Below are 12,965 nucleotides of genomic sequence, written 5' to 3'. Positions count from 1 at the left end.
ATTGACTCGAATGCAATCTCTCACACTAAGCACGCTTGTAGCGACAGTGGAGAGGAAAAACTCCCTTTTAACAGGACATAAACATAACATAATATGAGTCAAAGGGTATTATTTCAATGTTAATGTTGTTTCTATGCATTTCTTTTACAATTTAATGTGAGTTTCGGTAGTTTTGGATTGCAGGTCTCATACTGTAACTGCCTCATTGCAGGCTAAGTGGTTGAACTGTGGCCATTGCAGTTGAATTTCCCTACAGGTTCAAATGGTACATGCTGGTACATGTCAAAACTTCAAGCATTTGTCACCAAAGCCACATGTATACATATATATTTATGAACATATGCACTCTTTGTCCCACTTCCATCAGGAAAAAGATTCATGAAAATTAGATAAAGAAAACAAACAGACTTAGATAGAGTTTCTTTCTCAAAGCTGTTAAGACAATTCCTTTGTCTTTATGTATATCACTGCGACCTGAAGGGATGGAGTGAGAAATGTAGCATCTTAGTCTCATTTAATGAATCAAAGCTAAAACTTGAGAGTCTCTGCAATTTAAGAAATTGTGCTGTTTTGTGTTCTTTTTTTTTATTGTTCTGGGCTTCAGAGCATCAGATTTACATGCATAGTCTACAGTGGGTGGTGTTAAGCAACTTTGAGAGATGCTGCATCATAAGTGAAGCATCCTTGTTTCCCAGAGCTGGGGGTCTAAAAATTCAACGCTGAAGTTCAGAAATCTGAAATGTTGTTGCATTGATCATTATTACTTGACTAAAACATTTTTAATACCTACATTAACTAAAAATGATGAACCTGGGCATTTAAATTTATTAGATTTTATATTCTGGTTGGCGTACATTTAGTTTTTACCACAAATCTAAAAAAGATGTTTTAAGTTCATTTTAAGCCGGTAATGGCAGAGAGAAATCCCCGACAGGCTGGCCGGCTTCAAACATCTTTCACTTGGGACTCTCCAGTCTGACTATGCGGGGGGTCTACCACTCCAAACAACAACAGAATATTGAAGTAGGATAGTTATTCTGAAAAACCGACTACACAGATTACATTTTGAGGTGGACTTACTTACTCAAAAAGATTTAGAACAAATTGTTTCCCAATCATAAAAGCCAATAAAGAAAAGCCACTCCCTGGATTACAACAAAATAGCAGTTCCACAAATGTAGCAATGGGCATCCAGAGCGTCTGACCTCAAAATGCATGCATCCATGTTGATCTGTTGATGCTTATAGATGCGAGATAACAAATGAATTTGGTGCAAATTCAGCATAACCAAAGCTCCAGCCCAGTGCACCACGAAGCTTCCCTCAGGGAGTGAAAAATCCTCCGACTTAAAATATACATCCATAGCGTAATTACCAGTGTCCCTCTGCTCACTGTTCCCTATAACAGTACAGCTTTCTAACTTTTTCATGAAAACTAATGTGACCATCATTTATCATTCATGTCTAGTTTTGTTTGAGAGTTGTCCCTTTAGAGGACGTTTGAATTACTCTGTGTAATCCCTTCTGCGCTTCTGGGGTGAAAGAGCCAGGATGAGATGCAGAGGTACAGTGTATGTGGTCCCTTTAACAACTGGAGAACTGTATTCCAATCAGCTAATACCAGATAAACAATGGCATGAAAATGTGAGCCTTGAATTAACTGCTTGTTTTATTCTATAGAATAATGTGCATTAGCTAAAAAACACAATTTGTTTGAATTCACTCTACTAAATGCTAAATATTTAGGGCTGCAACTAACGATTATTTTGCAAATCGATTATTTTGCAAATTTTTAACCTGTTGATAATTTTTTCAATTGATCGATAATTTAATCAGATAGCAAAAGGCTCTTTTAAAAAGACTTTCTGCTAAATTAATCCAGATAAAACTTAAACTTTTCCACCTGAGGAAGCCTGGATAGAGGAAAATGTTTACATCTTTTTTTTTTTTTTTTTTACAATTTTGGTATAATTATTTCTTAAGGTGGGTTGCTCTGTCAGATAAAGGCATGTTTTTGAGCCTCTACACTCAAATTAAGGATTAATCAATAGCTAAATTAGTTGACTTTTTTTTTTTTATAATCGATTAATCATGAATAATCTGACTAATTGTTTCAGCCCTACTAATATCCCTTTCCTTAAAAAAGAATACACTCGTAGATATAAGAACTTATTATCCCTTATGCATTCTGTCAGTCTTGGTCTTCTCCTAACTAAGGAATTTAAAGAGCAGATTTTTCTTAACATTTTTTGTCTTGCTCTATAATTAGTAAGTATAATAAGTTCTTTGCTATAGTTAAAGACACCATAAAGACTGCACTGCACACACCATCTATCTAAGCCTACCTGACTCAGTGGTGCTTCAGATTTAATGAGCTATTGAGATGTAATTGCTCCTCTAGGGCAACCGTAACTGACACCAGTGACTCCATCGTGTCATTCTGTCAAACATCCAACCATTTCAGTAGGGGCTTACTTAATGTCAGATATTACAGCTGAATACAGTCCATCACTTTGACTCATTCTTGTTTTTTTTTAGCTAAAAAGCAAGGAAATAATGCACTGAGTTTTTTGTTTTTTTTTCAAAATGTGCCACATGTCAAGTAAAAGATGTAAACATAGCATACTATGACAACTACAGGACTTAGTATAAAAAAAGCAACAACATAATTGCATTAAAGCCAAAAGCAAGAGCAGTTTGGATTGATGTTGACACTGCAGCAGAGGCATGTTTTTGCAGCCAAGGGCAAGAACATTGGATGTCTGAGACTCACAAAAAGAAAAAAAGGAGGAAAAAATTGATCCAAGGGATGGGTTAGACTCCACATCTGAGCAAAGTCTTCGTCCTTCCTGACTTGGGCTTTGACCTCAGCAGACAGCAGCACAAGGCAGTGGCAAATACCTGCTGCATGTGTCAGAGCAGATCAAAAGAAATTACACCATGCATATTAAAGCATGCTAAGCAGCTAACTGTTGGTAAGGAAGAGGAAAATTTTGTATTCTACAGAGTGATTATCTTTGATTCGCTAACACATTTTTTTGTAGAAATGAATCATAGACTGACTATTAGTAGGAGGGTTTTTGCGCTCATTTTGTTATCACATGGTCAATATTTACTAGAGTGCTTCAATTTATTATTTGTTTCCCTTAGTTAGAAGTGATTTGATCTGTTCTCATTCAAAGCAGCAGATATAGCTCAAAACATACACACAAAAAATCTGATGAATTCATTATTTTGTGAATAATAGTCTATTATACTGCACTAGTCTCAGTCAAAGGTTTGCAAATATATTTTGGATCTACAACAGTGTACTTGAACTGATATTTATTAAACAATTCTTCTTAAAATCAGGATTGAAATGCACAAACTTTATTTTTGTGGGTCAGCTAATCAGCGTAGAGTCAAAACTTTACACACAAGCTTAAAAATGTACGGTACATACATTTTTTGAGGTGCATTCAACTTCAATATACTAAGCTGAATGCACCTCAGCAGGTTGCAAAATAATTATCAGCTTTTAGGCATGTTGCCTATAATCTAACACCTGTTCCATTTTTTATCCATCTCGCTGTTGGTTTGTGGTTTTCTACCAAAGCACTGATATTAGAAGAGTACAACCACATGATATCACTACTACCATGCTTGGCAGCTTTATTTTTATTTTTTTACTGTGGACAGAAAAAAGGGGTTTCAGCGTCTTTCATTTTGAAGAAGAAAAAAAAGCATAGATCTGGCAACATTTTTATCAAAATTTCTTTCATATAAGAGGTTGACACTGGGTGTTCCAACAATGCAAAGATCTCAAACCCATCAAAAACAGCTATGGAAAACAACTCTAAAAGCCCTGGCCTTTAACTTCTTAAAAATGATGGATCATAGTGTCAAATTGGGCCAATGACATAAAAACTGTCAGGTTGTGTGGAATTTTTTCCCAAATGCAGAGATTAGGAGGCAGAGATCTGTTTTGCTTATTTAATTAGGTAACAGAGGCAACAGAGGCAAAAATCCAGGAGCAAAATAATAAAAAAAAATTTAAAAAGCCAGGAGAAAAATAAGAAACCAATAAGTGCAGGAGACGACAGGAAGAAATAACAACAAGGGAGCAAGCAATGAAGCAACAACCAACAAGAAAACAGCAATGAGGAACTGCAGAGGTGGTGTATATATGGGGAACAGGATAAAGTTTGGTCTAATGACCTGATATGGAGCAGGTGTGGATAGAAGTAACTAGAAGGGAGCTAAGGGAAAAGGAAACAGGCACAAGGGGGCAACAGAGTAACACAAACGCTACGTTCACACTGCAGGCCTTGATCCTTAATTCCGATTTTTTTTTGTGAAATCCGATTTTTTTGCGTTGCCGTTCACATTTCCAAATATATGCGAATTGTATGTGATCTCCTGTGTAAACTGCATTCATACAGCTTAAGTGTCCCGCATGCGCAGCAGAGGACGCAATGACGTCAAAAGCCAGGGTGCTTCATGTTTACGGAAGTAAACATGGATGTATTGCTAGAGCGCATCTTTTAAAGATTGAGGTTTTAAGGTTAAACATAAATACTGCTTTCCGCATCATCGTCTGCCATTGTTGTTGTTTTTCTTGCCGCTTCTGTGTAGCAAGAAGCAGAATAGTGACCTATGTCGGTTACTAATGGCGTTCAGGTCGGATTAATGCGACCTGGCCGTTCAGACACAGGTCGCATTTGAAAAGATAAGATTCTAATCGGATTCAGGACCACATAGCCAAGTGGCCTGAGTCGCAATTGAAAAAATCGGATCTGTGTTGTTCGGACTGCCATGAAAAGATCAGATCCAGGTCACATATAGGCAGAAAAATTGGATTTGGGTCACTTCAGGCTGCAGTCTGAACGTAGCCAAAAACCAACACACTGCTTAAAAATAACTAGAAAACAACTACAATGACACAAAATGAAAAAGAAACAATTAGCAAGAAAACAGAATGATTTCAGTTAAAATGTAAATTAAAACTCAAAAAGTCCACAAAAGGCAGGATAATGACAAAAGAGTCTTGTTTTTAATAGGTAAACATATTTTTTTATTCATTCAAAATAGAGAAAAGAATATAAGAATGATTAAAAGTAAAATAATGCTTATGAAAAGTATGTATATGCACCAACAAAAACAAATAATTCTTGTCAGATTGCAGACCTGAAATATTTGACTCTTTTCCAAACTTTGATGCAGCTATTAGGTCGGACTCTGCCTGACAGATGCCCTGTTACCTTATTTGCATTCTGACAGCCAGCTTTGACACATAGCTGCGAGCTGGCACACAAATGCCTGTCCTCTCAGCAAACTGCCTGCTAAGTAGCTTCTGGACATCAGCAGTCCACCTTATTGTGTGTGAGTGAAGTGAACACCTTTTTACATCCTGATTTCATAAATACAAACCACTTCTGCCATCAGGTGCTGAAATTCAGTGGGCTTTTGCTGTGACATTGTCAATCCATATATTTCTTTTTTTATACTTCAGTGTTTTGGCTTCAAACTAGAAAAGGAGAAAAAAGTGCAATGCAGATGTCTCTGTTAAAGATGTCCCATACATTCTCTTTAAGCTTTTATCAGTATAAGATCCACATCTTTTTGCAGACATTTTGCATAAATTCAAAATGAATCTATCATTTACAGATGCCTCTATTCAACTTTTTGTCCAGAATCAAATCGTTCATGATTGAGATTTCCGACAGCTGAAAGATGCCAAGAAAAACTTAGTGGATTTGAAATGAATTAGTCGTGTTTAATGAACTCTGACATGGGTGGCGGATTATTCATGAAGCAGCATGCTAGTTTTTAGAGGCTTACAGGCTTCAGGGAGGGAGAATTAGAGATCACATTAACACAGTGGTGAGGCAGCAGGACTGCAGGCGGTAAAACAATCTGTCAGCGATGGTGGGATAAGGTTTGTTTGAAGGACTCTTCACTCAGACACAAGTTCCTCTCATTTGTTGGTCTGTGCTGGAGGAGACTAACATGAACACAGCTGAGATGCAGAAAATGTTGTTTCTGCCCCTTTCTAACAGCCAGTTCTAACAGTTTCCCACCTCGCTATGAGGATACAGCAAATGCAGCTGTTATCTGCATTTTTACACTGAAGGTTATAAAAGAAACTGCCACCCCGCCCCTCCCACTACCCAAGTGTACCTCTAATGTTCATTAGAAAACAGTGATAAGAACTGAACTTCGTACTTCTGCCCGTTTCCAACAAAAGTCAGAAATGCACATTATAAACAAAATCCTTCACTTTTGGTTAAGGGTACAGTAGCAATGACAGAAGTCTGAACTGATCGACGTTTATTTTTTGAAGCAATTCCACTAGACTCCAGTCAGATTAAAAGTGTTACCAACATGTAAAATTTACATTTCATATGCTAAAATTAGGGTGTGGGGAAAAAAATCGATTTGCTGATATATCGTGATTTTTGACTGCCCAATATAATATAGATTTTTCAGTTCCTAATATCCACCCATTCATCCATCCATCCATTTTCTGACAATCCCAAGCGGGGTCGCGAGGGATGCTGGTGTCTATCTCCAGCTGTCTATGGGCGAGAGCCGGGGTAAACCCTGGACAAGTCGCCAGTCCATCGCAGGGCAACACAGAGAGAAACAGGACAAACAACCATTCATGAACACACTCAAACCTAAGGAGAATTTAGAGAAGCCAATTAGCCTAACAATCATGTTTTTGGACTATGGGAGGAAGCCAGAGTCCCTGGAGAGAACCCACGCATGCTCAGGGAGAACTTGCAAACTCCATGGAGAAAGACCCCTTCTTGCTGCAAGGCAGCAGTGCTACCAACTGCAACACTGCGCAGGACAGTTCCTATTATCAATAAAAAAAAAAAATTGGTACCTAAAACCAATGAGGAAAGATGGGCTACCTCTGCACCACCTCTCTGGTAGATAGCATCATGGCGCTCTTTTCCTGTGCAGCAAAGCAGCAAAATATCTGTAGTTGAGACAGTCACAGTAGAAGACATGGACGGACTCAAACCTCAAACAACATGAATACCAAGATAAAGATACCTTCTGACGAACATATATACAGAACTTGCTTCTTTTCATCTTAATTTTGAAAGCTGGGTAAAATTTCGCAATATATAGAAATATTGCAATATCGTGATAATATCGTATTATGACCCAAGTATCGTGACACCCATGGCGACACTCACCCCTACTAAGAATACAGTAGCCAATTTGCTGTATTTATTTTTTTAGATATTCCTATTAAACAACTTGATTTGATGAAAAATTATTTCAGTAAATAATCTGCAGCAATAACTGAAAACAAAAGGCAAAAAAACATAAACATTGGAAAATACTCACAGAAAAAAAGAAATTTCTTCAATATAAGAGCCAACTGGGCCCTGTCTGATGCTAAAACTCTAAAAAGCAAACTATTACATTGCATTTTGTGGATTTCAGAGGTGTTGACTAAACAATAAAATATTTGGGATTCAATCATAAAATATGAACAGTATAAGAGATAATACAACCAGGTGTGCAATGGAACAAAAAACAAAACAAAATGTATTTTAGAGGGTGTGGGGGAAAAAAAATCATTTTTTTATGTGGCAATTTTCAATATAACATAGACGTTTCAGTTCCTAATATTGATTTCTTTGAAATTAAAACAATGGGAGAAATTTAACTAAATCGTGATATTGCAATATCAAAATAATATTGTATTGTTACCCAAATATCATGTTCCCATGTCATCTGCTGCTGTTGGTCTGCTGGCTTCCAAAGGCTACAACAAAAGCAGCCATCTGTGTGATGTTTCTGTTTAGAATACTCAATTTTTATTCACCTTAACATAAATCTGGGGTTTCCTTACCAACAAGAGATTTTTCTTTTAAACCTGCTGTAATTGTTTCACAAAGCTGTCTTTAAACTCTACTCTTATTGTTCTTTGCTTGATTTATGTGTTCAATATTACTGTTTATATGGGCAGCAATTGCTGGCAGCCATTTTTGTTTTAAGGTAATTTATAAATATAAAAAGTAATTTAAAAAAAAAGGCATAATTGTTAAACGAGCAAGAAATTATCTTAGTAGCATATAAGTTTCACTTTCTGAAATGAGAAAAAAAAGCTTTCAGGGATTTTTTTTTTTTTTGCTGTACCTGTATTTCCTGGGTAAAAAAGAACCAAATAAATTCAATAACTTTGTATATAACTTGTCGATTTTGTATTTAATGTTAATGTCTAAAGTTAAATAACATAACTCAGTTATTGAAAATAGGAAATCTAATTTTATAACAGGCTGTTATTCAGGAAGTGCTATAAAGGTTTACTTTCTTCATAGTGATTTAGGGACTGTGATTAACCCAGCATGTTTTTGGAGGGTTCTCCATGGTGATAACATGATAAAAATGTGAAAATTTAGGAATCAGTGTTTGGCTGGGTTCCATACCCCACTCACTGACAATTACCTACAAAGGTGATGGTTTAACTTGATTCACTAAATAAACATTAATATATCAAGATTTTTTTTGACAGCACTCGTATTGATCAATTCAAAACAATGGGAAAATCTGAGGAACTTTGTGAAGATCTACAGAGAACTGCATGGTCATGGAGAAAGGTTTTATAGACAGACAAGGAAAAATACCAAGTTATTTGGGCACAGTGGCAAAAAGGTTTCTAATCTACTTAAATAGGAGCTTGGAATCCCGAGGTTCTGAGTTTGAGCCCCACTCCCACAGAATCCCACTCTGGGTCCCTTAACCCCACACTGCTCCCCCGGGCGCTGCACAATGGCAGCCCACTGCTCCCCAAGTGGATTACTTAATTGCAGAGAGGGAATTTCGTTGCTCTGTAATTGTAACAGTGTAAAGACAATAAAAAGCTGGGGGAAAAATGTTAGTCAGATTGAATAAAAGTCTGATTTTGCTTTGACAGCAGTCAAGCATGGTGGTGTCAGCACCATATATGAGACTGAATATTTACCTCAGCAGCTGGATGAGAGTATTTGGTCATTCTGGGTTTTTAAATAAAGCAAGGATCCCAAACAAACATCAAAGCTGGTTTTAGATTGGATACATCAGACTAAGAATATGTTTTCTGGATGAGAAACTTAAAGCCAATCAAAGCACCTAAAATCCAATTAAAACACGAAGATAATCCAGAGCTTGGAGGTTACATATCCTTAGCAGAGTTAGTAAATGGTTCCTCAAGTAAAAAGACGAATAAATTTAGAAAAGAGACAGAAACTTAGACCTCCTAAGTTTAAATGTAACAAAATGCAGTCCTGTTCAGTCATTTTAATGCATGAAATTAAATAAATACAATAAATAAATACAAATGCTTATCTTTGTACTTTTATCTCTCAGGTGTTTAAATTTGTGATTTTTCCCCTTCGCTTCATGCTATTGTCTCTTTTCTATTAGAACTAAGAAATCTATTTGTTTATTTAATAAAGCAACACAATTAAACAGGAAGACAGAAATAACAACTAAACAATAATAAAGGATGGCAGTCCAACATTTGCAGGCAGAAAGTCTCCTTGTTATTACATATGTGTAATCTTTCCTAACACACAGTTTCACTCACTGACTTTCATGCTTTGAAGTTCCCCAGGTGTGTCGCGGGACGCCGGGGCTCTTAATGATGGCTCTGCCGGCAGATTTCAGCGCATCCATCCCGAGGTGTGTCCGCTCTCCGGCAGGAGGATTTCCCTCTGTCTCCTCCGCACCGCAGGGAGCTAAACGCGGCTGACTGCGCTCCACGCGACGACTGACGTCACCACAGTGGAAAGAGACGAGGAAAAGGGACAAATAAATTGATTCCGATTACAGCCGCTTCTGTGTGATGTGCAGCTGAAGGGAAGCAGGCGAACCCACTGCACCGTTTCCAAAGTTAAGGGCGTGTCCTCAAGCTACAGGGGCTATAGAGCTTCTTCTTCTTCTTCTTCCAACTAATAATAAATCATCGCAGTTATATTTATTATTAGTTGTATATTTGCAATTAAAAATAAATTTTATATACTAATAGGCTACTTTTATTTTGTTAGATTGTTTAATGTGTGGGTACTGTTGAGATTTGCTTTAATTTATTTTCATATTATCTGTGTGGTCTGTTGTATTTTTTTACCAAAGCAGTGAATTTAATGCACACATTTCTCTAAATTAAGTTTGTTTGAAACCGTTCTACGGTTTTACATGTTTTGTGTTTTTGCGCCCTCTAGTGGAGCTAATGTTTACCTGCGTTATGAAAAATTTGCCTTTCTAGGAGTTTATTTCTTTATAAATCAGATTGTATTTGTGATAAATTTTGAAGTATAAAAGATATATTGACATAATTTAATTTTTCTTAATAGAAAATTCTTAATGTCATGGTCTTGGTTCAGTTAAGTTTTTTGTTTGATTTTTCATTTTTCACATTGATTCATGTCTTTCCTTGTTTTCTAGTTTTATTGGTTTAATTCCTATTTTGTGGTGTTTTCTGGATGTATTTGAGTTCTTAGGTTTTTATTTGTTGTCCTCTTGATTTGGTCCCCTTTTCCCTAGCTCCTTTCTAGGAGCCTCTGTTCACACGTGCTCCCAATCAGCTCAGATCCTGTCTTTGTTTAGTCAGCCATAAACACTCTCCCTGTGCAGTTCCTCAACTTTCACCGGCTCCTAGTGCAAGTGTTCCCTGATGTCTCCATGGTTCTGGTTTGTCTTGCATTTTTAAGCTGGATTTTTGGATTCCTGTCTCTGTTACCTGTGAACACTCCATTAAAACTACAAGAAACTGCCTCCCTGCCTCTGCATGTGGGTCCTCAAAACCTCAACCAATTCCTGACACTTAAAATTATGCCCAAATTGTTAATATTTCAGTGAAACTACTGTAGCATCTAACAATATAAAACCAGTTGTTATTTTTAAAAAATATTTAGATACATTAAATAGAAAATATTTAGAAATCTGTTTTTACTTTATATCTTTTAATATTTATGGGAACCTTTAAAATAAAACTTTTAAATACTAAGTTTATTAAGTACTTTGGAAATAGAAATTTGTGTGAAATGCTAATCTACCACATAGAATTACAAATATTTTTTTTTTTATTCTACATGACTTCTACATTAATGAGTATCATATGTGCTATTACTTGATTTAAAAAAGTAAAACATTTACAAGTAAATTTTCCTTTTTGTTAAATATGAATTCAACAAACCTGGGTGAAAATAATTTGTCCCTATAAGGTATGATCTGTACCGTACCTTTCATTTTCATACTTAAATCTAATTTATTTAAATAAAAGAAAAAAAATCCTGTATGAAATTTGCCAATTTTTCACTTTGATTTTGAAACAGCGGCAATACCATGTTTACATTTTGTTTCTTTGGTCACATTTTGTCCTAGTCAGGTATGTTTTCATGTTCCCATTAGAGCTGGTATGCATGTCTGACAAAATCTTAACTGTATTCTACTTAAAAGGGATGTTACTTTCACTCTACTGGCCAATCAGAAATTGTTCAAAAAGTTGAAAGCAAAAGAAAAGTCTGACTTGTTGACACAGAGTAACCAAAAGCCATGTTTACAAAGGCAAATGTAATGTGCAATTTCTGTAACCTGACAACAGCCAGATGCATGTCTCGCTCCGCCTAGCTCGAGACATGCATCTGGCTGTTGTCAGGTTACAATTTCTGTGCATCTTACATATCCAATAAAAAACCGAACACTTCCATCTAGCAGTTAGTGGTCAAGTAATAGAATCAGTGGCAATTTGCTTTGCAAGCTGCCCTCAGTGACCCCGTTGTTCACTACCTATGCACCAGCAAAAATTTGTATTTAATAGAAAGTACAAAAAAGAGCACAGGAAAAAGGTGTCATGGTTTTGGCACTGATGGCTGGCTTGATTTCTCATTTCATTCACCTGTCTAGCTCTGCTCTGTTCCTCATCACTCATCAGATCGAACCTGTTCTAGTTTCCTATTTAAGCTTCATGTTTCCCAGCCATCGATGCCAGATTATTCTTGAGCCTTTGGTGTTGAGAGTTCTCTAGCATTACGATAGTGTTCTGATCCTGATCTGTTTCTGTATTTGGACCTTTGAGCTTGCCTGCCCCTGTCTTGATTAGTCTGCTTGCCTGTCTTCGGACTCCTGTAGGATTCTTCTGTGGACTGAACCTGGATCTGTCTCTGGACTTCTACCTGTGGATTATCCTGCCTTCCTTCGTCAGCTCTGCAGCCTTCCAGGCTTCTGCGTCTGGAACTCTCCGGGAGCGTCTGTTCAGCCGACTGGCTGGAATCATCCTTGTTCTCTGGGTACGGACTGAACTGTCAAACCAGATTAGTGACTCAGGCGTTCATACTCATCCTCCGTCAGATTATCACAGTTACTAACCTGTGTTTCTCTCCAATATGATCCTGCTTCTGATCACCACTGCAGAATCTTCGTCATTGTTTGAAAAAAATGCTTTTTAAGTATTTCACTGTCCATCTTACCTGAATTCTGTGTCCTACCTTCTAAGTCAGTCAAAATGATTGACTTACAGTATTTGCTGCACCAACTTTGCAGTTTACTCTGAATTTAAACAAAAAACTGTAATTCTGCAGCTCAATTTGGTTAATTCAATCCACTTGGTCTCCATGACTTTTTCATTTGTGTATTGTTTTGAGTTTTTTCCTGGTGGTAGATCCTCTTACACTGTGAAGCCCTTGGTTGGGAGCCATCTCCCCCTCATCAAAACATCCCAAGTGACCTGCTTCTCCATCACTCTATCACAAAGTTTTTGGAGAGTGGGAGGGAGTACCTTGTAAATGCCACATTTGTGTGGGAAAAACATACAAGCACTCTGCCAAAAAAAAAAGGCAATGGCAGGGTTTTCAACCTAGAACCACCTTCCTGAGAACCTATAGTACTAACAACTGCCTCACTGTGCTACTTTTATTTTAGCAAATATTTTTGTAATGAGTCCAATTATCAGCATAATTACAAAAAAAAAAACATGTAATCAAT

The 12,965-nt window shown here is 36.9% G+C and overlaps 1 protein-coding gene across 2 annotated transcripts in view; it reads right to left on the bottom strand.

The window, feature by feature from the left end:
- The window catches only part of si:dkey-71h2.2 (low density lipoprotein receptor adapter protein 1), a 60,075-nt gene extending 50,215 nt beyond the window's left edge, over positions 1-9,860 (bottom strand). The window contains exon 1 of one of the 2 annotated variants that reach the window (XM_038287556.1): positions 9,571-9,860. In XM_038287556.1, coding sequence (XP_038143484.1) covers positions 9,571-9,580 — 10 coding nt within the window. In that variant the 5' untranslated portion in view covers positions 9,581-9,860. The remainder of the gene's footprint in view (positions 1-9,570) is intronic. The other variant, XM_038287555.1, reaches the window with a different exon arrangement.
- Between the last annotated feature and the right edge of the window lie 3,105 nt (positions 9,861-12,965).

The sequence above is a fragment of the Cyprinodon tularosa genome, unplaced genomic scaffold (genome assembly GCF_016077235.1).
Source record: "Cyprinodon tularosa strain WSP-4 unplaced genomic scaffold, ASM1607723v1 ctg24, whole genome shotgun sequence".
Taxonomy (NCBI): domain Eukaryota; kingdom Metazoa; phylum Chordata; class Actinopteri; order Cyprinodontiformes; family Cyprinodontidae; genus Cyprinodon; species Cyprinodon tularosa.
Note: the sequence above shows the minus strand (reverse complement) of the source record. Positions and strands in the feature narration are given on the sequence as shown.